This window comes from Chiloscyllium plagiosum, chromosome 28 (assembly GCF_004010195.1).
Source record: "Chiloscyllium plagiosum isolate BGI_BamShark_2017 chromosome 28, ASM401019v2, whole genome shotgun sequence".
Taxonomy (NCBI): Eukaryota; Metazoa; Chordata; class Chondrichthyes; order Orectolobiformes; family Hemiscylliidae; genus Chiloscyllium; species Chiloscyllium plagiosum.
The window spans coordinates 49,405,397-49,431,973 of NC_057737.1; the positions used below are offsets into that span (position 1 = coordinate 49,405,397).

At 45.0% G+C, this 26,577-nt stretch overlaps 1 protein-coding gene and 1 non-coding gene across 2 annotated transcripts in view; both read left to right on the forward strand.

Moving 5' to 3' along the window:
• Positions 1-5,355: 5,355 nt before the first annotated feature.
• cct6a (chaperonin containing TCP1, subunit 6A (zeta 1)) overlaps positions 5,356-26,577 on the forward strand; it is a 37,128-nt gene continuing 15,906 nt past the window's right edge. Inside the window, exons 1-8 of the mRNA XM_043718880.1 lie at positions 5,356-5,572; positions 6,972-7,035; positions 9,542-9,676; positions 11,603-11,776; positions 12,542-12,645; positions 16,517-16,627; positions 21,217-21,376; positions 22,057-22,139. Coding sequence (XP_043574815.1) covers positions 5,436-5,572; positions 6,972-7,035; positions 9,542-9,676; positions 11,603-11,776; positions 12,542-12,645; positions 16,517-16,627; positions 21,217-21,376; positions 22,057-22,139 — 968 coding nt within the window. The 5' untranslated portion in view covers positions 5,356-5,435. The remainder of the gene's footprint in view (positions 5,573-6,971; positions 7,036-9,541; positions 9,677-11,602; positions 11,777-12,541; positions 12,646-16,516; positions 16,628-21,216; positions 21,377-22,056; positions 22,140-26,577) is intronic.
• Positions 11,935-12,060, forward strand: LOC122564253. Its single transcript, XR_006315849.1, has one exon. It is a non-coding gene; the product is annotated as a small nucleolar RNA SNORA15 (small nucleolar RNA).

The following is a 26,577-nucleotide window of genomic DNA, read 5'->3' on the forward strand; positions in this document are numbered from 1 at the left end:
AAAAAAAAAAAAAAAAAAAAATAAATCCCCCCCGGTCTCTCTGGGGAAGAGGCACCGGCCCTTGGAGGGGAGGGACTCTCCTGCAGCGCGCCGGCGGTGCTGCCCCTCTCCGGGGGACGAACCAACAGTGCCCCTCGACTGTCCCGCACCGCGGCCTGACTCGCCCAAACCCCCAGGGGCTACAGCAGGGCCTCCTGCTGCTTCGACTCCTCCGGCCCCTGGGGAGGATCTCAATAACCACGAGGGCCGTGGTGCGGGCGACGACGGAGGACCCTCTGCTGGGTCGTCGAGCGGTGGAGGGGAGGAGGGTGTTATCCTCGCTCCTCCCTCCCAGACTGTTTTTCCGGGGGCCTTGGCCCTGGGGGATGACCTTTTCCTGGGGGATGACCTTTTCCCTGAGGAGCCAGGCGTCCCGGTGTCAGGAGAGGAGCGGGGCTCCGAGCCTCTGCCGCCCGATGACCCAAACTCGGGGTGTTCCGAGAAGGGGTGCGCCGAGGAAGGTACCGTCGGTGACCCTGGGGGTGGGGTCGCCGGGGGTTTGAGGCCGGTTGGCGGTGCCGGACCAGCCCCCATCCTCTCGGTGGGGGAGGGGTCGGTGACCGAGGGCGACCACCCGGAGGAGGGTTCGGGATCGGTGGCGGACACCGGGGACGACGCGGACTCCGTCTGCAGTGACTTTTTTTTTGAGTTCGAGGTGCCCCCCACCGATCTCCCCCTCATCCCCCTCGAGGAACTCCGGGAATTTGTCGAGGAAACTCGGGGGCGCCGGGATAGAGCCCAACTGGCGCTCGACCACTGGAGCTCTTTTCAAAAAGTTTACTGGTTGGCCCACGCTGCCCGCCAGGTGCCTGGGCTCGACATTAATGAGCGAAAGCGAGTCAGGAACTTCCTGGGGGCACTCCTGGTGAGGGCGAGGGACTTCAGTGCCCCTCCCTCGTCCTCCCTGTAAATATATACACAGGTTTGTTAATTGTACTGGTGGTGGTTGCACAAAGCTTCCGACATGGAGATGACTATAGCCAGCCTCAACATCAACGGCAGCAGGGAGGCGCAGCGCAGATTCCAGACCCTCTCGGTCCTTCAGGACGGGAGGTATGCGGTGTGCTTCCTGCAAGAAATCCACACTACCCCGGGAGACGAAGCCACCTGGCTCCTGGAGTGGCGAGGGGGGGTCTACATGAGTCATCTCACCCGCAGATCTGGCGGGGTGGCTATCCTGTTGGCCCCGCATTTTCAGCCGGAGATCTTGGGGGTCAAGGAGCCAGTGCCAGGCCGTTTGCTTCACCTGACGGTTCGGCTGGGGGGCGCGGTGCTTCACTTGGTGAACGTATACGCTCCCCTGGCCGGGCCGAGGCAAACGAGCTTCTTCGAAGAAGTGTCCGCTCATCTCGCTTCCATCGACGAGAACCAGTGCGTCGTCCTCGGGGGAGATTTTAACTGCGTCCTCGAGGGCAGGGACCACGGCGGTGCCCGCACTGACCGCGCGTCAGGGAAGAGGTTGGGGGACCTGGTCAAGTCCTTCGACCTGGTGGACGTCTGGCGGAATCTCCATCCCGACTCCATCGCCTTCACCTTCGTGAGGCCTGGGGTCGGAGTGTCCAGAATCGACCGCCTGTACGTTTCGCGGGCGTACGCCTCCTGTTTTCCGAAGGCCTCCACGCGGCAGGTGTCGTGCACGGACCACCACCTGGTGCGGGTGGAACTCCTTCTTCCGTTCGGCGCCAGGCTCGGCTCCGCGTACTGGCACTTTAACAACCTGCTGCTGGAGGACGTGCGGTTCCGGGACTCGTTTTGTCGTTTCTGGGCCAGCTGGAGAAGGAAGCGGGGAAGCTTCCCCTCCCTGAGGCTATGGTGGGACGTGGGCAAGGCTCACGTCCGCGTCTTCTGTCAGGAGTACGCGAGGGGGGGTCGACGAAGAGATGGAAATCCAGGATCGAGGAGTTGGAGAGGGAGATGCTCAACCTGGAGTCATGCCTCGGTCAGCCCAACGCGGATCCGGCCCCCCTGCACGGGGTGTACGAAGAGAAGAAGGCTGCGCTCTGGGACATGCACCTCTTCGGGGCTCGGGGCACGTACGTGAGGTCGCGGATCCAGCTCCTCCAGGACCTGGACCGTGGCTCCCCCTTCTTCTACTCGCTGGAAAAAAGGCGTGGCACCCGTCAGCAGCTTCTTGTGCTGCTGGCCGACGACGGGTCCCGCGTCTCGGATCCAGAGGGCATCAGGGCCCACGTCCGAAGCTATTACACGGCTCTGTTCTCACTGGATCCGTCCAGCGAGGAGGCTTGCAGAGTTCTGTGGGAGGACCTGCTGCAGCTCAGCCCGGAGGACGCCGGGAGGCTCGATGCTGCCGTCACTTTAGAGGAGCTGACCGGCGCCCTCGACCAGCTCTCGAGGGGCAAAACCCCAGGGCTGGACGGGCTGACTGTGGAGTTCTTCAGGGCGTTCTGGGACGTCCTGGGACGTCCTACGCACAGGTCCTGGGGGAGTGTCTAAATGCCAGAGAGCTGCCCCTTTCTTGGCGCAGGGCGGTCATTGTCCTGCTGCCAAAGAAGGGGGACCTTCGTTCTTTAAAGAAGTGGCGTCCGGTCTCCCTCCTCAGCACGGACTATAAAATCTTCGCCAGGGTGTTGTCTTCTCGCATTGCTTCCGTCCTGGCCCACATGATTCACCCGGACCAGTCCTACACAGTCCCGGACCAGAGGATACACGACAACTGCCATCTGGTCCAGGACCTGATCCAGTTCTGTCGACGGGCTGGTCTGCCGAGCGCCTTCCTGTCTCTCGACCAGGAGAAGGCGTTCGACAGGGTCGATGACGAGTACCTGCTCGGGACTCTGCGGGCATTCGGGTTCGGGACGCGGTTCGTCGCCCGGATCCGACTTTTGTACGCCGCCGCAGAGCGTCTGGTTAAAGTTAACGGGTCCCTGACGGCGCCCCTTCGCTTCGGGAGAGGAGTGCGTCAAGGCTGCCCCCTGTCCGGCTAGCTGTATTCCCTGTGCGTGGAGCCTTTCCTGCGCCTCTTGCGGAGGAGGTTGTCGTGGCTGGTTCTGCGTGGCACGGGTATGGGGGTGGTCCCCTCGGCCTACGCCGACGACGTGCTCCTCACTTTCACGCTGCTGCAGGCCAAAGCGAGCAGGGAAGCGGTAGACGTCCGGTACGTGGCCAGCGCCATCCGACGCCTTAAAACGGCGGTGCTTGGACCCGACGTAGTGCACCAGTTGGACGCTCAGGTGTGCGGTGGGATCCCGTCTGCGCTCACCCCAGCCCAGACGGAATTTCACATTGGCCCCAAGGTCCCGTACTTCCCGCGGGAGCCTGTGCCCCACAACCTGAGCCGCCTCCGGAATTTTAATTTTGTCTCTTTTTCAAGGATGTAAAAAGGAAGGCCCTGTATAGACTGCTGCTGCACACCGTCCACCTCTTCTCCCTCATCCACCGTCCGGATACGCCTTGGCGTGCCCATTTGCCACCAGGCGGTGGGGAACCCCAGTGGAGGGCTCTCTACGCAGGAGTCCGCCCCCTTTCTCTCGGGGATCTGGGGTGGAGGGTGCTGCAGTGGTCCCCTGCAACCGCAGATTGCGGTGGTTCACGGACTCCCAGCCCAACTGCTTGTTCTGTAGCGCTGTGGACCCGTGGACCATGTATATATTGGGTGTGGGCGTTTGCACTCCCTTTTTTGATTTTCTGAAAAACCTCCTCCTCTGCTTTTGTTTGCACTTCAGTCCCACACTCCTGATCTTCGGCCACCCGGTACGGAGGAGGGATGGCAGGTCTGAAGACCTCCTCGTGGGTCTGCTCCTGAGCCTGGCCAAAGTGGCCATCAACTGGATCCCCTCACCAAGGTATTCAAAGAAAAAAAAACAAAAAAAACAGGAGTGTCAGAGGTTTTGACACTCTGAGAGCTGGCTCTGAGAAGAAAAAAAAACAGCTGTGGTACCCTCCCCTTCAATGTTTTGATCACACGGCATTGCCCTTTGATGTGAAGGGCACTGCTTGTCACTGGCCACTCGGGTGTTTTCCTATCTTGAGAATTGGATCAGTGTGAGTGTGCACACGTGCAGGGACTGTCCCTGGACTAGCTGCCCCACAGAGAGAGATTTAGAGTCTGGGGCCTATGTTTGGAGCTGCAGCCTGGGCCTCACCCAGGTCTAGGCAGTGTTGCTGCTGACTTGGGGCCCACTCCCACTGCTGGTCTCTGGGAGCCCACCTGGACCTGCCTCAGCTGTTGCTGCTTGGGGCCTGCCTTACTGCTGCTGCCTGGGAACTTGCCTTGGGGCCCCTCCCAGGACCTCCACCACTGCTGCTGTTGTTAGAGGCCCACCTCCACTGCTGCTGCCTGGGACCTGCCTTGGGGACCTTCCCCAACAGGTCTGCCCCCCACCGCTGCGACCGAGGGCCTGCCTAGGACTTGCCTGAGGCATGCCTCCACCGCTGCTGCCTGGGACTCGCCTTGTCCCTTCCCCAGCAGGAGCACGCGGTGTCCACCAACACACTGGAGTTGTTCAGGGAGAGGTGGGCGCCGCAGGGAGTGGAGTGCATTATTTCCCCCTCCAACTCTATTTTGATTTAGTCCCTACCCTCCCCCTCACTGTTTTGATCACACAGCACTGCCCTTTGATGTGAAGGGCAGTGTTTGTCACTGGCCACCCGGGTGTCTTCCTGTCTTCCTGTCTTCCTGGTGGTGGAAATTGAATAAATATTCATGCACCTTGTGTCTCTCACTGTGTCTCACACCTATACACACACACACAACATGGGTGCTGGGGGAAAAATAAGCACTAAGAGAGAGAAAAAATATTAGAAGAAAAAGAAAAAAAAAGTTTTAAAAAAAGCAGCTGTGGTGTTTCACACCTGCACACATACAGACGCAAAAAAAAGCTGTGTCCTCACTCTTGTGACTATTGCTGATATCAGTCTGCGCACACTAACGTTGATATGGTGATGGGAACTAGGCCTCGATACAATTATTTCCTCCAGTCTGGCTTGCCTCAACTAGCCTTTGAAATATACAAGATCAATTGCATTTGAGCAGCCAATGCTACAAGTGACTCCAGCTGAACCTGTCCCTTATTAAGGAGGACATAGATGATAAAATCAAACGCTGTGATTGATCCCTCTCCTCCACCAGCCCCCGCACGCGCAGCCGCTTTCCTTCCAAGTTTCCAGAATATTCTCCAAGTCATCGCCCAGCAACCTACGTGAAAACCAATCAGCGATCCGGCCCTCCTGATTGACAGGAGTACTGTCCATACATGCCGTAGGAAACCACAAGAGCTGCTGATTGACGTGTAAACAGACTATACATTGGGCGGCTGCCGAGCGAACTGCGAATGACGTAAGGGAGGGCGGACGGCAATCAACCAATAGGATGAAGAGTCGGGCGGTTACGGTTGAGTCCAGGACTGAGTTGAGCGTTGGGCGCTTCAGTCGTTACAATGTCTGCAATCAAAGCTCTCAACCCGAAAGCGGAGATAGCCAGGGCCCAGGCTGCCCTCGCTGTTAATATTAGCGCGGCTCGAGGCCTACAGGATGTGCTGAGGACGAATCTGGGTCCGAAGGGAACCATGAAAATGTGAGAAGCCGCGGCCTAGTGAGCCGGCAGCGAGAACACGTGCTCAGTGCGGATGAGGCAGGAGGGCTCGGGCGGAGGGGAGGGTGGACCGGAGGGTCAAGGGAAGGGGTGAAGGGGAGAGTCCGGGCTTGTCGGATGCTGCCTGAACTGCTGTGCTCTTCCAGCATCACTGATCCAGAAAAGGGACATCATGGGGCTAGTGGGGAGAAGGGATGTGAAAGGCACATTGTGAGGGAGACTTTTGAGGAGATGCTTATTCTAATTCTGAAGACTGAGGGTAATTTTTGTTGAACCTGAAAAGATTTTTGTAGCACATGACAGGATGGATGTGCGTGTGATGGAGTCCAAAACCTGGGGACATCTCAGGTTAATGGATGGATCATTTGGACCCAAGATAAGGAATTTCTTGACTCTTGGGTGATAAGTCTTTGAAGTTCCCAACTGTAGAGGAATCCGCAAGTCCCTATAACATGCTGTCAAGAAGTGACCCAATTTTGCCTCATTCCTTGCCTGTCAATGATATCCCAACTATCCTCTCTGTTACCCCCTCTGCTGGAGTTTTCATTTTCTGCAGTAACCTGAGATTTCCAGAAAGCATTTGATAAGATGCCAAATCGAAGTATCTCATCAGTTTTCCTTTATCCACAGCACTTATTCTGAGGTCTTGATTAAATGGGTTAAGTAGTCTTTCCCTTCCATAAAACTTTAGATTCCCTACAGTGTGGAAACAGGCCATTTGGCCCAAAAAGTGCACTCTGACCCTCCCAAGAGTAACCCACCTAGACCCTTTCCCCTCTGACTAGTGCACCTAACACTATGGGCAATTTAGCATAGCCAATCCACCTGACCTGCACACCTTTGGATTGTGGGAGGAAACTGGAGCATCTGGAGGAAACCCACGCAGACGTGAGGAGAATGTGCAAACTCCACACAGCCTTAGGCTGGAATCGGTCCATGGCACTGAGGCTGCAGTGCTCACCACTGTGCCACCATGCTGCCACTGTATTATTTCTCTAATTGTCTTGAATTAATCGAAGTCGTCATCCTTTGAGATGGCTTTTCATATTTTCCCTGTAACTGGTTTTCGTTTTTGTGTCTCACCTTATTTGAATAATGGAAGTACATTTCCTCTCTCCCAATTGACTGTAATCTTCCCCAAATACAGAAAATGTTTGCACATTAAAATCAATACATAACGCTGCCACTAGCTATTTCTTCTAAGGCCTATGACCTCGGTCCATTGGGCCCTTGGGGCTTGTAAGCTGATCACTCCAATTTTGCTCAGTACCAGTTTTGTAAGTATTCATAATTTGATTGTGAAAATTTAACAAATGCTTACAGGTTGAAATATACACTATTAGAACTCCCTGTTAAGAAGCTGCAATCTTTTTGTCTTCAGGCTCGTTTCTGGTGCTGGGGATATCAAGCTTACCAAAGATGGTAATGTTTTGTTGCATGAAATGGTGAGTGTCATATAGTTTCCTTAGAAATAATGTTAGAGATTTGGGCAACTATAGCTGGATATTGCTATACCTAAATGAAATAACTCCACAGAGGAGCCAGGATCCCCTCACCAAGTTATTCTTTGTTTATATGTTCACAATACATGGATTCTGACCAGCTAGCTCAGAGCTAGTCTCTAGAGTGAGCCAAATCCCTGAGACACCAGTTTATTTTTTTCTTTTTGTCTTTTCTTTACCCCACACTGCCGCCTAACTGCGGTAGTATGTTGTGTGTGCAGGTGTAAGACACAGTGAAGAACAATAAGTGTGTAAATCTTTATTTATATTCCACCACCAGGAAGAAAGGAAACACCCGAGTGGCCAGTGACAAGCTGTGCCCTTCTCGAGAGAGGGCAATGCTACGTGATTGAGACTCCTGTTTATTTTTTCTTTTTAAAGTCTCTGGTGTCTCAGGGAAAGTTAGGCTCCTAATATTGGAAAAGTCTGCAGTTCCACAAGCTGTTAAGAGAATTACTCGTTGCTTTGAGACTCCTGTTTATATCTGTGAGTCAGGAATCCCTGATTGGGGTTGTTATCTTGGGCCAATTAGGGAAATCATATTCAATGAGGTCCAACTGGCCCTTGTTCCAATCACTATATGAAGTCATAACTAGATGCATATTTTGGGACTTGAAACGCGGTCTCAATTGTGACAACTACTTCAAACAAATTCATGATGCGTTTCTATATCCATTGATTCTAAATCTTAGACTTGTGCAATGTGTCCACGCAATCTGTTTACACCTTTTTGACCTTGAACTCTGCCCTCATCTTTGCTCCTGTATTGAAAATGTCATTCATGCTTTTCTTATCTTGAGACTTGGCTGTTCCAATGCATTTGTCTTGTAATGTTGAGGTGATTCAAAACTCTACTGTAAATGTTTTAAATTGCAGCAAGACCCATTTTCCTGCCAGTTCTGTGCTGACTGGCCTATGTTGGTCCCAGTTCTCGTCTTCATTTTTATATCCCTCCTCGTCCAAGATATCTATACTACTCCCGTTCTGGCCTAGTATACTTTCCAGTCATCGTTATACTACAATTGCCTGCTGAGCTTTCAACTGTTGAAGCCTAAAGCACACTCATTTTCCTGCTTAAGTTCTCCTTTAAAATCTACCTCCTTTACCAAACTTTTGACCTCATAATCTCCTGATGTGGCTACCTCCTACTTGATATTGCAATGTTTTGATGTTTAATTAACTATAAGTTGTCATTGTTGCAATTATCTTGGTTTTTTCAATTAATTTAGAGTTGTTTGTTTAATGGTTGATTTAACTCATCTGGCTGCATAATGTAACTATTCAGCTCGTGTTTATCCCACTTTTTTTTCCTGAGGGTGATGAGATGTGGTTTTTGTGGGTGCTGATAGCTCTTTCAATTAGCAGTATGACTTAGCTAATCTTGGACACCAGAGTTATCCATACCTGTACACTTTCACATTGTTAGGAATAAGACACCTAGTTCTCAGTGACACGTATGCTGTCAACACAAATATTCATTGGGAACCGTAACTGGAAAAGGTTGAAAAACTTGCACTGATGTTCTGCGTTTTAATATTTGTTTAACAAATGTTGGTTAGATAGAAAGAACAGGTGTTTCTGCTCATCTGACTGTCCAAAATACCAGGAATTGGCTTGAAATGAGGGCTAAGTCAATCAGGTTATGTTCCAAAGAACATCCATAATGGAAATCTGGAAACTTCATCAAAATAAAACTAAGCTATGGGTCAGTTGAAAAATTTGTTGAAGTTCTTGGAGAAGTTTCAGAAAGTAGTTGGGGCGACACAGTGGCATAGTGGTTAGCTGCCTCACAGCGCCGGAGACATGGGTTCAATTCCTGTCTCGGGAAACTGTCTGTGTGGAGTCTGCACATTCTCCCCGTGTCTGTGTGCGTTTCCTCTGGGTGCTCCGGTTTCCTCCTACAGTCCAAAGATGTGCAGGTTAGATGAATTGGCCATGCTAAAGTGCTCTTAGTATTAGGTGCAGGAGTAAATGTAGGGGAATGGGTCTGGGTGGGTTGCTCTTCGGAGGGTCAGTGTGGACTTGTTGGGCCGAAGGGCCTGTTTCCACACTAAGTAATCTAATCGAATCTAATTGATGTGAATAAGATTGGCCATAGTCTAATTGCGATGTGGAGATGCTGGTGTTGGACAAAGTCAGAAGTCCGACAACACCAGCTTATCAGGTTTATTTACCTGGAATTAACTTGCCATTATCTCTGTGCCTATATATTCTGTGCCCGTGCGCCTTCCTCCACTTCATCTGACAGAGGAACCGTACTTCAAAATTATTTTAATTAAACCTATTGGATTGTAACCTGGTGTCATGTGATTTCTGACATTGCAGAGTTAAACTGACTTCAGTTGAATAGTCACTTGATCTCTTTCTTGTCCTTCAATGAGATAAAAATCAAAACCTCTGTGGAATGTGCTGTAAGGTATTACTTATGAAAATCCTAATTATTCTACAGCAAATACAACACCCAACAGCTTCTTTAATAGCAAAAGTGGCAACAGCTCAGGATGACATGACTGGTGATGGCACCACTTCCAACGTACTGATCATTGGCGAGTTGCTGAAACAAGCTGATCTCTACATTTCTGAGGTAACGAAATCACAACCATGTTATATATTTAAGTTAATAAATTACTCTGGAGGTGTATGTAATGTGAATCTTAGCCAAAAACATTTCTTTGGTTAAACGTGGCGCAGAGGTGAGCACTGCTGCCTCACAGCACCAGAGAACCGGGTTCAATTCCTGCCTCGGGCAACTGTCTGTGTGGAGTTTGCATATTCTCCCCGTGTCTGCATGGGTTTCCTCCGGGTGCTCCGGTTTCCTCCCACAATCCAAAAATGTGCAGGTTAGGTGAATTGGCCACGCTAAATTGCCCGTTGTTAGGTGAAGGGGTAAATATAGGGCAATGGGTCTGGGTGGGTTGCGTTTCAGCGGATCGGTGTGGACTTGTTGAGCCGAAGGTCCTGTTTCCACACTAAGTAATCTAAGCAAACTGCTAACAGGACTGTAGCGGATGAAGAAGCATGTTCATAATTGATTTATAATTGGTATAAGAATAAATTGTGTGTAACTGGAGTGACCAAGGGCACCCGTATTTCTTAACCTTTAAATTCTTAAATGCATTCCTCAGTTTAATCCTGACCGTGTTGTCCCCCCTTCTCCAGAAATTGAGATGGACATAAATAAAACTGTTATTAAATGCTGAGTTACTTTATGGCGGGCTGAAGAGCCTGTTCTTGTGCTGTGCTTTATTGTGGAAAGTAGATCTGTGGATCTGATATCTTCTATTTCACGAGACTGCCTTGTTGCTTAAATATCACTTCTGCAAGTTATACACTGTGCACAGTGGTTAGCACTGCTGCCTCACAGCGCCAGAGACCCGGGTTCAATTCCTGCCTCAGGCGACTGACTGTGTGGAGTTTGCACATTCTCCCCGTGTCTGCGTGGGTTTCCTCCGGGTGCTCCGGTTTCCTCCCACAATCCAAAAATTGCCTGTACTGTTAGGTGAAGGGGTAAATGTAGGGGAATGGGTTTGGGTGGGTTGCGCTTCGGTGGGTCGGTATGGACTTGTTGGGCTGAAGGGCCTGTTTCCACACTAAGTAATCTAATCTAATTTTTTGCATTTAAGTTTTTCTTGCAAAATTAAATTTTGTTGAGTGAGACATAGTGTTAGGACTGATAAGGTAGGTTTTAAGGAGCTTCTCAGGAGGTTTTGAAAGGAAACTTCTATCAAGGAAGTCAGTGGAATGGTTAACATTGACATAACAGGCCAGTAATTGTAAATCTGGACCTCTGGGAGGGGCCTCTCGGTTCCATGATCGGTCAAATAAACGTGAGCAGCTCGGTCTGATTCAACAATTTATGAAGCCGAGCATGGGTTATCCAGCAACACGGGGGTACTCTGGAAAAGCTGCTGCCCTTAGCTTAAACACAGGCAATGGTTATAGGTCTTTTAACAAACAGAACAGCCTTAATTGCAAAATTAATACAATAAAATGACAAATAGACATAAAATTAAACCAATGATATTTTCTGGGAACTGACCTGTTTTGCGCGTCTTTATCTCTGGGGCACTGGGTTTCCGAGGTCAATTTAGGATACTTTAATAATGTCATGGCTAACTTATTTAATTCATACTATGAACAGGGCATTTGATTGCTAATCTCTTTTAATTAGTTGAGGAATGTAGTTTTCAGCAGTTAGAAGCCATTATAAACAAAATTGTTAATTTGCTCCGAGAAGCCATTTTGTTATTTTATGTTTCTTGTATTTTCTTAAGTTAGTAAAAGCATGCATTAAATGGTTACTCCTGACAACAGCCTAAATCCAGATTTTAGATCCTCTCAATAACTGTAGAGAGCTTGGTGTTGAAGAGTTAGGATAGGCTCAAGGTAGAGAAGGAGGGGACAAGTCATGGAGGGATTATTAATCAAAGATGAAAATTGCACCATAATGTAACTTTGTTCATCAACATATTGAGGACTTCATTTAGAGTATTGATGTGTTTCTTTTCAGGGCTTGCATCCCAGGATTGTGACAGAAGGGTTTGAAGCTGCAAAAGATAAGGCTCTTGAGATTTTGGAGCAGGTGAAAATAACCAAAGAGATGGACAGAGAGACGCTGATCAATGTTGCGAGAACATCATTGCGCACCAAGGTGCACAAGGAATTGGCAGATGTCTTAACAGAGGTATTCATAGATTTAAAATTCCATCTACTGAGCCTTCAGTGTAGCATCACATTCTGCATTTTCTAGATATTCAGGAGCTTTCCATTGCTGTTTAAAATGAAATTCCATCATTTTCTTTCTGTCCTAGTTAGGTATTGTCAAGTAATTGTGTTATCAGTGCATGACTAAATTCTGCATTAGCTCTTGTGTAGTTAAAGCAGCCAGACATCATGCTAGATTATCTTCACTTGATTGAAATTTGTGCCGTGTCCTGTCACAGTAACATTCAAAAGGTGAATACAAGTTATTAGAGGTATGGGCATTGCAAATCTTGTAAAGTTTTGTATTGAAATTGCAATGTTCACCTTCATGTGGCATCGGAATGTAAGTTCGTCACAAAAATCCCCCTGGAGATGTCATGGCACCAACACTGATAAAATGTAATTGCAATGTGCCATAATTACCTGGCCAAGATTCTATATGAAAAGTGGATCTTGGGGTAGTAGTTGGTTTGTATAAAAATGTGACAAATGTACATTTTTAAACTGGAGCTAAATTATATTGTGCATTCTTTTCCAGTTAGCCTGTAGTATTTAACTTAACAGCAGACAAGATTGCTTTGCTGTCTCTCATTCTTGCATGAATTCTTAAGATGAGTAAAGTAATAAATTGTTTCTAATTTGGTTGCATATTAAGTGTGTAATCTCTGAGGCATTATTAAGATTGTGTTACATAATTTCATTATAAAACTGAATGTCCAGCTATGTAGTGTTTGATCATTTCTAGGCTGTAGTCGATGCTGTGCTGGCAGTGAGGAAACCAAATGAACCCATTGATCTCTTCATGGTTGAGATTATGGAGATGAAACACAAAACTGAGAGTGACACAAAGTAAGTATTAACCAGTGAAAGATGACTCCAGTGAGTGGCAGAATTAGCTATTATGACCATTTTGCTGATCGTTGAGAACCAACTTAGAATGTAGAACAGTACAGGTCGTTCAGCCCTCAATGTTGTGCTGACCTTTTAATCCTATTCTAAGATCGGACTAACCTACATACCCTTCATTTTACTATAATCCATGTGCCTATCCAAGAGTTGCTTAGATGTCCCTTATGTATCTGACTCTGCTTGCGCTGCTGGTAGTGCATTCCATGCACCCACGACTCTGCGTAAAGATCCTATCTCTGACACCTCCCCTAAACCTTCCTGTAGTCACCTTCAGATTATGCCCCCTGTTGATAGTGGTTTCCACCCTGGGAAAAAGTCTCTGGCTATCCACTCCATCTATGCCTCTCGTCATCTTGTACACATTTTTGAGGTCACCTCTCATCTTTCTTTTCTCCACAGAAAAAAGCCTCAGCTTTCTCAACTTTCCTTTACAAGACATGCCTTCTAGTCCAGGCAGCATCCTGTGCACCCTCTCTAAAACTTCCACATCCTTCCTATAACGAGGTGACCAGAACTGAGCACAATATTCAAGTGTGGTCTAACCCGGGTGTTATAGAGCTGCACGGTGGCACAGGCGGCACGGTGGCACAGTGGTTAGCACTGCTGCCTCGCAGCGCCAGAGACCCGGGTTCAATTCCCGCCTCAGGCGACTGACTGTGTGGAGTTTGCACGTTCTCCCCGTGTCTGCGTGGGTTTCCTCCGGGGGCTCCGGTTTCCTCCCACAGTCCAAAGATGTGCAAGTCAGGTGAATTGGCCATGTTAAATTGTCCGTAGTGTTAGGTAAAGGGGTAAATGTAGGGGTATGGGTGGGTTACGCTTCGGCGGGTCGGTGTGGACTTGTTGGGCCGAAGGGCCTGTTTCCACACTAAGTAATCTAATCTAATCTAATCTAATAACTTTGCGCTGCTTAAACTCAATCCCCCTGCTAATGAAAGCCAACACACTATACTTCTTAACAACCATATCGACTTGGGTGGCAACTTCGAGGGATCTATGGATGTGGACCCCAAGATCCCTCTGTTCCTCCACACTGCCAAGAATCCTGTCTTTTATCCCTGTACTCTGCACTCAAATTTGACCTTCCAAAGTGAATTACTTCGCACTTTTCCAGGTTGAACTCCATCGGTCACTTATCAGCCCAGCTCTGCATCCTGTCCATGTCCCATTGCAACCCATGCTAGCTCTCCACACTATCCACCACTCCTTCAACCACTTGTCATTGGCAAACTTAACTTACCCACCTTTTCCACTACCTCATCCAAGTCATTTATTAAAATCACAAAAAGAGCAGAGATCCCAGATCAGATCCCTGCAGAATGCCACCGGTCTCTGATCTCCAGGCAGAATACTTTCCACTTGCCACCACCATCTGTCGTCTTTGGGCTAGCCAATTCTGTATCCAGACAGCCAGATTTCCTCGTATGCCATGCCTCCTTACTTTGGATGAGCCTACCATGGGGAGCCTTGACACACGCCTTGCTAAAATCCACATAAACCGTATCCACTGCTGTAGCTTCATCAATGTGTTTTGTCACTTCTTCAAAAGAATTCACTATGGCTTGAGGCATGACCTGTCCCCCTCAAAGCCATGCTGACTATCTCTAATGAAACTGTTTTTCCAAATAATTATCAATCTTGTCTCTCAGAATCCTCTCCAATAGTTGCCCACCACCAACATAAGACTGACTGTTCTGTAATTCCCAAGGTTATCCATATTCACATCTTGAACGAGGGAATGGGTAAATGAATAGGAAGGGTTTGGAGGGATATAGGCTGGGTGCTGGCAGGTGGGACTAGTTTGAGTTGGGATATCTGGACGGGTTGGACCGAAGGGTCTGTTTCCATGCTGTACATCTCTATGGCTCTATGAATAACATTTGCCACCCTCCAATCATCTGATACTACTCAAGTGGACACTGAGGATGCAAAGATCATCGCCAAAGATGTAACAATCTTTTCTCTTGCTTCTTGTAATGACCTTTGGTATATCGCAGCTGGCCCAGAGGACTTAGCTATTGCCATGTTTTTCAAAGTTTCCAGCACATCCTCCTCCTTAACATCAACCTACTTGAGCATATCAGCCTCTTTCATGCTGTCCTTACAAATGACAAGGTCCATTTTACTGAAGCAAAGTATTAATTAGGGACCTCTTCTACCACCACCGACTCCAGGCACAAGTTCCCTCCACTATCCCTGATCAGCCCAACCCTCCCTCTTGTCATCTTCTTGTTCCTCAAAGTAGTATAGAATGTGTTGGGGTTTTTTAAAATTCTACCCACCAAGGCTTTTTCATGCCCTTTTCTAGCTCTCCTCAATTTCTTCCTGCCTCCCAGTTTACTCCTGGTTACCTTGTAATCCTCTGGAGCCCTGCCTGATCCTTGCTTCCTCAACCTTAAGTAAGCTTCCTTCTTTCTCTTAAGGTTGCTTGTTATCCAAGGTTCCTTCACCGTACCATCCATTGCTTGCCTCAGTGAGACAAACCTATTCAGCATTCGCAGTAAGTGGTCCCTAAGCAACCTCCACATTTGTGCATTTCCCTGAAAATTATGTGCTCCTAGTTTATGCTCCACAGTTCGACCCTAATAGGATTGCAATTCTCTCCCCCCCCCCAAATACCCCAATTAAACACTATCCCATACTGTCTGCTCCTGTCACTCTCCATGACTATAGTAAAAGTCAGGGAGTTGTGATCACTCACTGAAATGATCTCCTACTGAGAGATCTGACACCTGACCTGGTTTGTTGTCAAGCACCAAATCCAATATGGCCTCCCCTGTAGTCAGCCTATCTACATATTGAGTCCGGAATCTTTCCCAGACTCGCTCGACAAAATCTGCTCACTTTAACCTATTTACACTAAGGAGGTTCCAATCAATATTAGAGAAGTTGAAGTCGCCCATAACGACAAACCTTTCCAAATCTGCCTCCCAATCTTCTATTCAGTGTCTCTGTTGCTATTGGAGAGTCTATAGTAAACTCCCAATAAAATGACTGCTCCTTTCCTGTTTCTGACTTTTCATTCATACGATTGTTGACAAATGCTCCTCGATGACTTCAGTTTCCACAGCTGTGATACTACCCCTGATTAGCAATTCCACTGCCTCCCCTCTTTTATCTCCTTCCCTATTCCTTTTGAAACATCTGAACTTTTAATACCTACTCCAGCAGTGGTATTCAAGAAAGTTCTGGTCTAGAATTAAATAAGGAATAAATTTGTTACACATGAAGGGGATCTTTGGGTCTCGTTATTTTTAAATATAATGCTTTTCTAGTCTTTTATTCATGGACTGTTTGGTGTGAATTTTAAAGTATAAAATGTTGCGTTCCTCAAAACTGAGCTGGGATTTCATTTCTTACTAGCTCCATTGTTAAGTTGGTTTCTAACTTTTCAGTTTTTGCTGACTTCATTTTAGTCCAACTAGTTCCTAATATTTAAATGGATTGATGTTCAGGCTTCGATTTGAAATATGAATCCACAACTTCAGAGTTTTAAAGCACAGAAATACGTCATCAAATAGTTATTTGTTGAAATTCCAATTGCCACCAATTGGCTTGTAACCGTTGAATGCTATGGCACTTCAAGTAAATCATGTAAATGGTTCTTAAAATTGAGGGTTCCTACTCTACCGTCCTTTCAGGCAGGCAGTTCTCTGGATCAAAACTTGCTTCCATAGATCTACGAAATGTCGAGGCTCTTGCCTTCCCCTGGCTGATCCCTCTGTTAAGGGCAAAGATTTATTCATACTGGTCTATTAAATGTTCATGACATTGTTATATTTATTGATGGTAACTGAAAATATTCTTTTTGCAGTCTGGTGAGAGGACTGGTGTTGGACCATGGTGCTCGCCACCCAGATATGAAGAAGAGGGTTGAAGATGCTTATATTCTTACCTGCAACATTTCTCTCGAGTATGAAAAAACGTAAGTGCCGTCAGGCTAAAGTTGAGCTGAATTAAAACCATAAAACGTTTTGAGGCAGAGTCACCTATTGCCCTTAGACCAATCTTTTTGAGAGGAAGAACTTAGATTAAGGGATATCGATGTGATTGTATGATATAGTTATTCCATCACTGGCCATGAGAATGTATAAAATGGAAAAAAAACTGTATGATAGTGAAGAAGGTGTTTGGTATGCTTTCCTTTATCAGTCAGAATATTGAGTACAGGAGTTGGGAGGTCATGTTGTGGCTGTACAGAACATTGGTTAGGCCACTTTTGGAATGTTGCATGCAGTTCTGGTCTCCTTCCTATCGGAAAGATGTTGTGAAACTTGAAAGGATTCAGAAAAGATTTACAAGGATGCTGCCATGGTTGGAGGGTTTGACCTATAGGGAGAGGTTGAATAGGCTAGGGCTAGAGCATCGGAGGCTGAGGGGTGACCTTATAGACGTTTATAAAATCATGAGGGGCATTGTTTTAAAAAATTCTCAAGGTCAGGTTCGTAGGAGAGTAGTCTGACACAGAACAAACGACCAAGAGGCGAGACTGCTAGAATATGGGCATTTTATTCCCCGCAGTGTCGCACAACGGGTCTGGTTTATGCTCACTCTACATGTTACAAAAACTGGGAGCCGTCAGTTCTTGTAGAGCGGTTGCCAACAACCCACGCTCGGCGGTTAAACGTAACCCCGGAGCAGACTCCCCGAACTGGAGACTTTTCCAGCTTTTTATTCTTTTCCAGATATAAACATTCATGTGAACAGCAGAGCAAGGCTAAAAAACACATTCCATTCTGGTTACATACAGATAAGAAGATTCACACGGGACTAAGCAACACCTCCATTCCGGTTAGATTCACACATGTATTGGGACATAATTTTTAACCGTTTCACCACATTCCACTGCTTGGAATTTTACACCACAGGCATGGATAGGATAAATAGACAAAGTCTTTTCCCTGGGGTGGGGGGAGTCCAGAACTAGAGGGCATAGGTTTCGGGTGAGAGGGGAAAGATATATAAAAGAGACCTAAGGGGCAACTCTTTCACGCAGAGGGTGGTGCGTGTGGGGAATGGGCTGCCAGAGGAAGTGGTGGAGGCTGGTACAATTGCAAAGTTTAAAAGGCACCTGGATGGGTATATGAATTGGAACTGTTTGGAGAGATATGGGCCGGGTTTTGAAAGAGGAAAATAGAGGATATTTGAGATAAATAAATAACTGAAGATATTCTAGTTGAAGGAGATTAGAGATGGGGAGGAGTGAGGCAGTGGTTAAATTTACAAATTAAAGTAAATTTTAGAATCAGGATTTTTGCTTGACTTGGAGCCAATACAGATCCAGTAGCACAGGATAATGGGTGATTGGATGAGCAGATTTTTAGATGACTTCATGTATATGTGGGGTCCAATCCCAGAAGTAGGCCATTTGGTTTGTCATGGCTTTGCTGACTGCATTTTGGAACAAATGACTAAGTATCATTCCTGCCTTCTCCCTGCAGCCCAGTACATTCTTCGATTTTGGTTAGCAATCTAGTTTCCTCTTAATGCCTCAACTGAATCTGCTGCTGCCATTCTTTCAGGTAGTGCACTCCTAACTCGTGCATAACTACTCAGTCTGAAATGATTTTTTTTTGTTGAATGACCAAAGTTTTTTTTTGCCAAAGACCTTGAATCAGTGCCCTTTGAGCCATAGAGGCATACAGTGCAGAAAATGTCCTTTGGCCCATCGGGTCTGCACCAATATAACTGTCACGAAAGGCGCATTAATCCCAATTTCCTGCATTTGTCCCATATCTTTGAATATTATGTATCTCCAGTGTTCATACAAATATTTTTAAAGGTTTCAAGATTTTCACCTTCCCAGGCAGTGAATTCCAGCACCTTCTGAGTGAAAGAATTTTTTTCTTAAATCCCAGCTGATACTCCAGTCCTTTACTGAAAACAGTCCCCTCAACCACGGGGAGCAGCTGCTCTGTATTCACCCTGTTCACTCTCCTCAGAATCTTACACAGCTCAGATATGTCACCCCTCCGTCTTTGCTGCTGTAAAGAAAATAATCTGGGCTTTTGCCCGAAACGTCGAATTTTCCTCCTCCTCGGATGCTGCCTGACCTGTGCTTTTCCAGCACCACTCTAATCTTGACTCTAATCTCCAGCATCTGCAGTACCCACTTCTGCCCCGAAAATGATCCAAGCCTATCTAGTCTCCTAATAGCTCAATTTCCCAATCCCAGTCTGCATCCTTTTCTCTACCACCTCTACTTTTATCACTTCCCCCTGTAGTGAGGTGACCAGAACTGTATAGAGAAATCTAGCTGTGGCCTAACCAACCTTATTGTTCTTAGTCTCTTGCTCTCTCGCTCTCATCACTTCATTTATTAGGGTTAAATTCCAGCTGCCACTGCCCTGCCCATCTGACCAATCTTCCTGCAACTGACAGCATTTTCTTTGCTATTAACCATCCCACAAATCTTGGTGCTGTCTGCAAACTTGCTTAACATTCACTCCAAATTATTATCTATATTACTTATGTATGTAACAAACAATAAAGGTCCCAGTACTGATTCTCATTTTGCACTGCTACAGTGACCTCCAGTCACTCGAACAGCCTTCTACCACTGCACTATTACTAAATCAGTTTCTAATCCATTTTGCCAAACTTCCCTGAATTCTCAAGCAGCCTCCCATGTGGGACCTTGTCAAAAAGCTTTGCTACAATTCATAAAAACTACACCAACTGATCTTCCCTCATCCACACACTTGGTCATGTTTTCAGTAAATTCAAACAGATTTATTTGGCATTACCTCTGACAAAACTGTACTGCCTATCCTTAATGACTTTCCAAGTGGATATTAATTGTCTTTCAGCGAGGAATTAAAATTTTGTGTCAATGCCTCTGCAATTTCCTGCCTCATCTTCCACAGCAGCTTGGATACAGTACATCTGGGCCAGATTTGTCTGTTTTTTAAGCTCGACAAAGCCTCTAAAACCTCCCCATTTTGCTTTCGCGCATGTGCGCACACTGCTGTAGACATACCTGCAAGAAGCTGTTCCCAGTCAACTTTGGCCAGATCCTGTTTTATTTTAGTAAAATTTGCCTTCTCTAAATCCAAAGCGTCTTTGATAGGCCATCTATTTTCTTGTCCATAATTAATTTGAACTGTACCATGTTGTGGTTGCTAAAATGTAACCCCACTGTCACATTGAACACTTGCCTAGTTTCTTTTCCTCAGATCTCATAGTGTGCCATCCTTTGGGTCTTCTACATATTGATACAAAAAAAACCTCCCTGCATACATTTCAAGAAATCGCCCACTCTAAACCCTTAACGCTATGACTGTCCCAATTTATGTTGAGAAAGTTGGAATCCCCTTGTATAATTACCCGATTTTATTCTTAAGCACCTGTAAACCGTCTACGTATTTGCTGCTGACTCTTTGAAAGTCTATATCGTGGAATCTCGATTATCCAAAGGACACGGGCAGGCAGTATTTCGTTTCGTTAATCGAATGCCGGATAACGTAGTTTAGCCCAATATCGGGACCTTGCAATCTTCCTGGATAATCAACTGCCACACAATCGAGGTTCCTCTGTAATTTGGACGTACTACTCCACAGTCTCATTTGGGGATCCTTCCACGCTATCAGCTTTTCTTGTTGCAGGATTGGATTCCTTCATTAACACCACCACCCTTTTTACACGCTCCTTTGTCTTGCCTGAAGATCCAATACCCCGGAATGTTGAGTTGCCAGTTCAGACTTTCTGCCAACCGTGTTTCTCAATTCCCCAATAGTCATGCAGCACAGAAACAATTGCTTAGGTCCCTGCCACCCAAGTTTCCCTAACTAAATTGGTCCCATTTGTCTGTGTTTGGCCTCAATCCCTCTACACATTTCTCTTTTATTTAGCTGTCCAAATGTCTTTTTAAATGGTGTAACTACTTGCATCCACCACCTTTCTCTGGCTGTTCACTCTACATATGAAGTGTCCTCTGTATGAAAAAGCTGGCTGTGGGTCCGTTTTAAATCTTTTTCCTCTCACCTTAAACCTATGCCCTCTAATTTTGAGCTCCCAAACCACAGGGCAAAGACCTTTACTATTTGCCTTACTTATGCCCGTCATGATTTTATAAACTTTCATAATGTCCCCTGTCAACCTTCTATACTCCAGGGGAAAAAGTCCCAGCTTATCCAGCCTCTTATAACTCGATTCCTCCAGTCCCAGTAACATCCTGAGATCAGCTGGAATAAGTTTAAGTAGTTGAGGCCTGAAGTGTTTTTAAATAAACAAGTCATAAATTAAGCTTTCAGCTGAATTGGCCAGAATCGGGCAATGTTAAATGTGGAAATTTAGTAGTGTTTAGGCTCTACAATTTTCTGTAATCACCTAAAGATCATAATTGTCTTATTCTGTATAATGATATTCTGAATGATGTCTGGTGTATTGTTTTTGATGTTGAATTCTTATGACTATCAATTATTGTCCTGAATTAGTCTTGATATAGCTTTTACTCAATTAGCATTTTACCTATTGAATAAGCTGCAGCACTGACATATTTGTGTTTGTTCCCAGAGAAGTAAATTCTGGATTCTTCTACAAAAGTGCTGATGAAAGGGAAAAGTTTGTGCAAGCTGAGAGGAAATTCATCGAAGACAGAGTTAACAAAATTATATCACTGAAGAGAAAAGTTTGTGGTGAATCTAATAAGGGATTTGTAGTTATTAATCAAAAGGTGAGTACTTTGCTGTAACTTCATTATGCTTTGTCTTGCAAACCTTGGTCCCTCCCCTTCACTCTTGTGAAGATTCATGAAGACTCTTAACAGTCATCATTTGTAATTTTTTAAATTACCTCCCTTTAACTAGCTTTTACTTCATATGACTATATCAGCAAATATAACTTGTTTTTAGTTGGGCTTACTGGACAACACTTGCAAAATAGAATTTTAATATTCTGTTTTACATCACCAGCAGAAAATAATCAGCTGGATTTCTTAACTCCTGCCTTGGCTTATTTTATTTTCAGATGTTCTAATTTCTTGACTTAATGATGGACATTGTCTCAAAATATTTTTCTCAGTGAAAGCTAGAAAATACTTTATCCCTTTCTTGAAAGGTATCTTTTTCTTCTAAAATAGCTTACAATAACAATCTGACAGATAATGGATATTTGCACCTGCACTCTACTGCTGTGCATCCTCTTTTTGAATAAATGTGACAGGGCACTTGGTTTGATTCAACTGTTGTCTCTATTTGCATATTTTATTGTCAGTTTATAAGTTCACTTTAATGTTGTAATTAAGTGCTACGGTAGATTTATTTTTCCCAGCCTGATTGTCATTATTTTGCAATTTCCATTAGATTTTTTAATCAAATCTAATTTGATAATTTGATTTTAATTTTGACTTGGTAGGGTGTCGATCCATTATCACTAGATGCATTTGCAAAAGAAGGTATTGTGGCACTGAGGAGAGCAAAGCGGCGAAATATGGAGAGGTTGGTTCTATTAAATGCATGCAATGTAATGTAATCATATTAACAGCACATACGGCTGTTTTCACACACAAATAAGGTACTCTTATAGTGTAGTTTGGAACAAAATCAGCACTCTGATAGATCCACTGCCTAGATGTTTTGACTCATTATTTGAACTGGAACATTTGATCATTCATACCAGCTACATCATTACCAGTTGGCTCTGAATATCCTCAAGCTAATGCTCTAGAGAGCAGGCTGATTGTAGTTCGTGAAATAATAAGAAGCTTATCCATGGTAATGACTGTGCATGGGCCATTAGGCTTAAAATAACTCCTTTTTATAGATTTCCCGTCTACATTGTGTTATTTCTGCAAAAAAAAAAAAAAATATTTTCTTTTTTTTTCTTTGATCAGGCCTCCTGAAGGTTTGTCTTTGCAGAATGTGCGTTAAATGCTCTTGTCTTGGAAGAATAGAATACTGACATGACAAAGATGCTATTAAGTACACCAGCAAGTGATTTGAAGTTCTTTTATTTAACAAATTTATATAGTGTCTTGTCGTAGCCCAATTGACTTTAAAAACATTTGACACAGTCATATGCTGGAGAGAATTTAAAGCTTAGTCAAAGGTATGTTTTAAGGAACATGTTTGGAAAGTTAAAATCCCCTACTGTTAGAATCCTATTTTTCTAACAGCTGTCTGACATAGGATGATACAGCAAGGAACCAGACCCTTGGATTCAACTAGTTCACGCTGACCATGTTCCCAAATTAGACTGTTATGCTTGCCTGTGTTTGGCCCATATCCCTCCAAACATTTCCTATTCATGTACATCTTCAAATGTCTTTGAAATGTTGCAACTATATCTACACTGACTACTACTTTTTGGCAGTTCAATCCACACATGAAGCACTGTGGGGGAAAAAGTGGCCCCTTGTCCTTATAAAAACTTTCTCCTGTCTCCTTTTAAATGTATGTCCCCTTTTGAATCAACAAGGCCATCTGTGTGTGGAACCACAAGAGATGGCTGAGAAACTAAAGGAATATTTTGTGTGGAGAATATTGACTATGGAGAAGGACATGGAAACTAGGGAACTTGGGCAAATAAATAATGTCTTAAAAGGTTGATATCACAAGAGGTGGTGCTGGATTTCTTAAAATGCATGAAGAAAGATAAATCCATGACACCTGATTAATATATCCCAGAACTTTACTGGAAGCTAGGGAAGAAATTGCTGGGCCCTTTGCTGAGATACTTGTAGCACCTATAGCCACTCTATAGGTACTGGGAGACAATAGGTTGGCTAATGTGGTGCCATTATTTGTGAAATGCTGTAAGGGAAAGCCAGGTAACTATAGACCAGTGGTGGGTAAGTTGTTGTAGGAAATTGAGACAGGATTTACATGCTAAGTCCCTCTGCAGCCGACAACAGCCCTCCTCACTGTCCACAACTCCACCTATCTTCATTTACATGCTTGGAAAGGCAAGGATTGATTAGGCAGAGTCAGCATAGTTTTGTGCATTTGAAATAATGTCTCACAATCTCCCCAAAGAAGATTGTTGAAGGCAGAGCGGTGTTGTTTATATGGACTTCAGCAAAGTGTTTAACAACGTTCTGCACGTTAGTGAGGGTAGATCACATGGGATCCGGGGGAGCTTGCAAACTGACTTGAAGTTGGGGGCAGAGTGAGAGGCTTGTTTTTGGAATGAAGTGTGCCACAGAGATCCGTACTGGATCCACTTTTGTTCATGTGATTTGATTTGAATGTGCATAAAGGAGGGATAGTTTGTAGGTGGAACCAAAATAGGTGGAGGTGTGGACAATGAAGAAATTAACTTGAAATACAACGGTACTTAATCAGGCCTGTGGGCCAAGGAGTGGCACATGGAATTTAATTTAGATAAATGTAAGTAGTTACATTTTGGTAGGCCAAATGAGGACTTGTACAGTTAATGGGAGTGTTGCTGAACAAAAACCTAAGGATGCAGGTGGATAGTTTATTGAAAGTGGAGTCGCAGCTACATAGTCTGGTGAAGGCATTTGGCATGCTTACCTTCATTAGTCTAAACATTGTATTGGAGGTGGGATGTCATGCTACAACTCTACAGGACATTGAGGCCACTTTTGGAATAATGCATTCAATCCTGGTTGCCCTGCTATAAGAAGGATATTGTGAAACTTGAAAAGTTTTGGAAAAGATTACAAGGATGTTGCCAGGTTGAAGGGTTTGAGCTTTGGGGAGAGGCTGAATAAGGTGGGGCTATTTTTCCCTGGAGTATCGGAGACTGGGTGGGGGTGTTTCTCATGTTTATAAAATTTGAGGGACATCACTGGGGTGAATAGCCACATCCTTTTTTCCTTGGTGCGTGAGTCTAGACCAGGAGGGCATAGGTTAAAGGTGAGAGGGGAAAGATTTAAAAAGAAACTGAGGTAGGTTTTTCACATAGAAGGTGTTGCATGTATGGGATGAGACATCCCAATCTGATCTAGTCCCATTTGCCAGCATTTGGCTCATCCCTCTTAAACCCTTCCTATTCTATACCCATCTAAATGCCTTTCAAATGTTTATTTTACTCACCTTCATCACATCCTCTGGCAACTCATCCCATACATGCAACACCTTCTATGTGAAAAACCTACCTCAGTTTCTTTTTAAATCTTTCCCCTCTCACCTTTAACCTATGCCCTCCTGGTCTAGACTCACGCACCAAGGAAAAAAGGATGTGGCTATTCACCCCAGTGATGTCCCTCAAATTTTATAAACATGAGAAACACCCCCACCCAGTCTCCGATACTCCAGGGAAAAATAGCCCCAGCTTATTCAGCCTCTCCCCAACGCTCAAACCCTTCAACCTGGCAACATCCTTGTAATCTTTTCCAAAACTTTTCAAATTTCACAATATCCTTCTTATAGCAGGGCAACCAGGATTGAATGCATTATTCCAAAAGTGGCCCCAGTTGCCAGAGGATGTGATGAAGGTGAGTAAAATAAACATTTGAAAGGCATTTAGATGGGTATAGAATAGGAAGGGATTAAGAGGGATGAGCCAAATGCTGGCAAATGGGACTAGATCAGATTGGGATGTCTGGGTGGCATGGATAGTTGGACTTCTGTTTCTGTGGTGTATAACTATCTTAAAAGAGAGGGATGTGGAGAGACCACAAGAAATAGGAGTAGGTTGTTCAACTGTTGAGTCTGCTCCTCTATTCAGTATGATTGCTGATCCAACACTCTTCACTTCAATTTTTCTGCCTTTTCCCCACAACCTTTGATTCCATATTGATCAAATATAAGAAAGGACTCTGTCTGCATAGCTGTGTCATGGAGCTCCAAAGACATCCAGCTCTCAAGAACTTCCTCCTCCACTCCGTCTTAAATTGCTGCTACTTCATCTGAATCTGTTGTCTGGTCCTAGACTCATGAGTGGAATTGTCCTCTCAGCATTTACCCTGTCAAGCCCCCTTAAGAATATTGAATGTTTCAATGAGATCATAAGTGTTCTCCCCACCCCCGGTCTCCATGCAGCTTTCTGCAATTTTTATCCATTAAAAAATACTGTCTGTTCCTTCTCTGTTCCAAAATGAACAACTTTACATTTCCCAAATTCATTTGCCAACTTTTTTGCCCACTTACTTAACTGATCAGTGTATCTCTAAAGTTTGTATCCCCTTCTCAACCTGTCTTTCCATGTATTTTTCTGTTGTCTGCAAATTTGACTACAGTACATTTACTTCCTTTCTCCAAGCCTTTAATCTATTTAGAGGAACCTTGATTATCTGCCATTCGATTATCCAAACAAGATTTCAAGGTCCTGATGCTTGGCTAAATTGTTATCTGAACATTATACTCCCCACCATTGTCGTTCAGATAGTCTAGGTTCCTCTGTATTGTTACGTGTGTGATCTCCGCACTGATTCCTGCAGAACCCCACTAGTCATAAGCTGTCAACCTGAAATAAGAACTCTCTATTCCTACTTGCTGTTTCCTGTCCATCAGCCAAATCTCTATCCTATCTCCAAGGCTTGTTACTTCTGTGAAGTAACTTGTCAAATGCCTTCTGGAAGAGGTTTAAAGAAAATGTTCTTTCGTACAGTGCATTTCACAATTTTATCAAGTCCTTAACATAATTCCATTATGTAAATATCAAACAACTTGACAGAGCTGGAAAATAGTCATTGGGAAGGGGATGTGATTGTGGCAATTGGCTATTTCACTAAAGTCGTTTAATGATTGTGAACCTTGTCTTGGATCCTTCAAGATGATTTACATTTCTGGTCAATGAATTTTCATGAAAATTGAGATAATTGCCTGTTTAGCAAGCAGCATATGTAGAATATTAAAGTTGTATTCATTATGAAATGCCTTTTTCCACATATTACAAAATATTTTGTGGTTGAAGCATTGGCCTTTTTGAACCTGTCATTGAATGACTGCCTTCTATAAATGCAAAATT